This window comes from Branchiostoma floridae, chromosome 4 (assembly GCF_000003815.2).
Source record: "Branchiostoma floridae strain S238N-H82 chromosome 4, Bfl_VNyyK, whole genome shotgun sequence".
NCBI lineage: Eukaryota > Metazoa > Chordata > Leptocardii > Amphioxiformes > Branchiostomatidae > Branchiostoma > Branchiostoma floridae.
This window is the reverse complement of record NC_049982.1, coordinates 18796042-18798064: the sequence shown is the minus strand read 5'-3', so window position 1 is coordinate 18798064 and position 2023 is coordinate 18796042. Positions and strand designations below refer to the sequence as shown.

The window sequence follows — 2023 nt, the reverse complement described above, 5'->3', positions numbered from 1 at the left end:
GATGTTTTGATAAGTTAGGGTTACACCTATCATTGTGCCCAAAGGCTGGGTATACAAGAGACAACTGCACGGCAAGTAGGCATAACACTAATACATATATATATATATATATGCCACATATATATATGCCATAACAAGAAGAAGAATCCCTGGCATTGTTTGCCTAAATGCAGGCCTGCTTGCAATGCAACAAATAATATTAAGGCCGCAGCAAGTAAATGTTTTATGGATGACATCCTTTGCAGGGAGAAATGAGGGAGAAAACGAGATGGGTACAAAAAGAGGGCTGAATTCTTAAAATAGACACCATAAACTATGTAATAAGAATTGAAGCGACAAAAAATTGTAGCATAGACAACAAATCATTCATTCCTGTATTCAAGAAAGTTCAACGATTGTGTAGTTAAAAAGACACTAGTGTGGTAGACTGGTATTATTTACCAAGTTGGCAACTTCACTTATGACTTCTATAGTAGTGCCACTTTTGCAACCACCCAACTACACATTTACTTTCACTACTTGCTACTATACAACCACACGGGTACTTTTACAGTATATACCCGTGATTGTCTTTGCCGTAACTCATTGGAAAATATATGTGAATAGATAAACTTTCTCGAAGCATTGCCTGCCACTCCGAAAGGAGATCATTCTGTCTAGGTATGAAAACGTAAATATCAACAATGACATTGGAATCAAAATCAGAGTTAACATTGCTTATGTTGTAACAAAACCTTCCATTGTCTTTGCTGTTATAGATATCGATGAGTGTGCTTCTGATCCCTGCCAATATGGCGGTACCTGTACGGACGGAGTCAACGGTTATACATGTGAATGCGTGGCAGGATATACAGGAGATGACTGTGAAACAGGTTAGTAGATTTCACAGGCAACATTTAAGACAGGCCGGATATTTTGATATGTTAGGTTACATCTATCATTGCGCACAAAGGCTGGGTATACAAGAGACAATTGCACGTGACGGACAGGCCTAATAAGAATTGAAGTGACAAAATATTATATCATAGACAACAAATCATTCATTCCTTTATTCAAGAAAGTTTAACTATAGTGTAGTAAAAGAGACACTATTGTGGTAGACTGGTATCACTTACCAAGTTGACAGCTTCACTCATGACTTCTATTATAGTGGTGCCAATTTAGTTTGAAACTTCCCAACTACACATGTACTTTCACTACTTGCAAGTATCCAACCACACATGTACTTTTACAGTATATAGCCGTGATTGTCTTTGCCTAACTCATTGGAAAATATATGTAAATAGAAACATCTTGTCATAGCATTGCCTGACACTCCGAAAGGAGATCATTCTGTCTAGGTATGAAAACGTAAATGTTAAAAATGACATTGAAATTGAAATCAGAGTTAACACTGATTATTTTGTAACAAAATCTACCATTGTCTTTGCTGTTATAGATATCGATGAGTGTGCTTCTGATCCCTGCCAATATGGCGGTACCTGTACGGACGGAGTCAACGGTTATACCTGTGAATGCGTGGCAGGATATACAGGAGATGACTGTGAAACAGGTTAGTAGATTTCACAGGCAACATTTAAGACAGGCCGGATATTTTGATATGTTAGGTTACATCTATCATTGCGCACAAAGGCTGGGTATACAAGAGACAATTGCACGTGACGGACAGGCCTAATAAGATTTGAAGTGGCAAAATATTATATCATGGACAACAAATCATTCATTCCTTTATTCAAGAAAGTTTAACTATAGTGTAGTAAAAGAGACACTATTGTGGTAGACTGGTATCACTTACCAAGTTGACAGCTTCAATTATGACTTCTATTATAGTGGTGCCATTTTATTTTGCAACTTCAACACTACACATGTACTTTCACTACTTGCAAGTATCCAACCACACATGTACTTTTACAGTATATAACCGTGATTGTCTTTGCCTAACTCATTGAAAAATATATGTAAATAGAAACATCTTGTCATAGCATTGCCTGACACTCCGAAAGGAGATCATTATGTCTAGGTA

At 37.1% G+C, this 2023-nt stretch overlaps 1 protein-coding gene across 5 annotated transcripts in view; it reads left to right on the top strand.

Moving 5' to 3' along the window:
- LOC118414025 (fibropellin-1-like) overlaps positions 1-2023 on the top strand; it is a 46259-nt gene that overhangs the window by 26414 nt on the left and 17822 nt on the right. For 4 of the 5 annotated variants that reach the window (XM_035817753.1, XM_035817752.1, XM_035817757.1 and 1 more), the window contains exons 23-24: positions 759-872; positions 1439-1552. In XM_035817753.1, the coding sequence (XP_035673646.1) occupies positions 759-872; positions 1439-1552 (228 nt within the window). The remainder of the gene's footprint in view (positions 1-758; positions 873-1438; positions 1553-2023) is intronic. The other variant, XM_035817755.1, reaches the window with a different exon arrangement.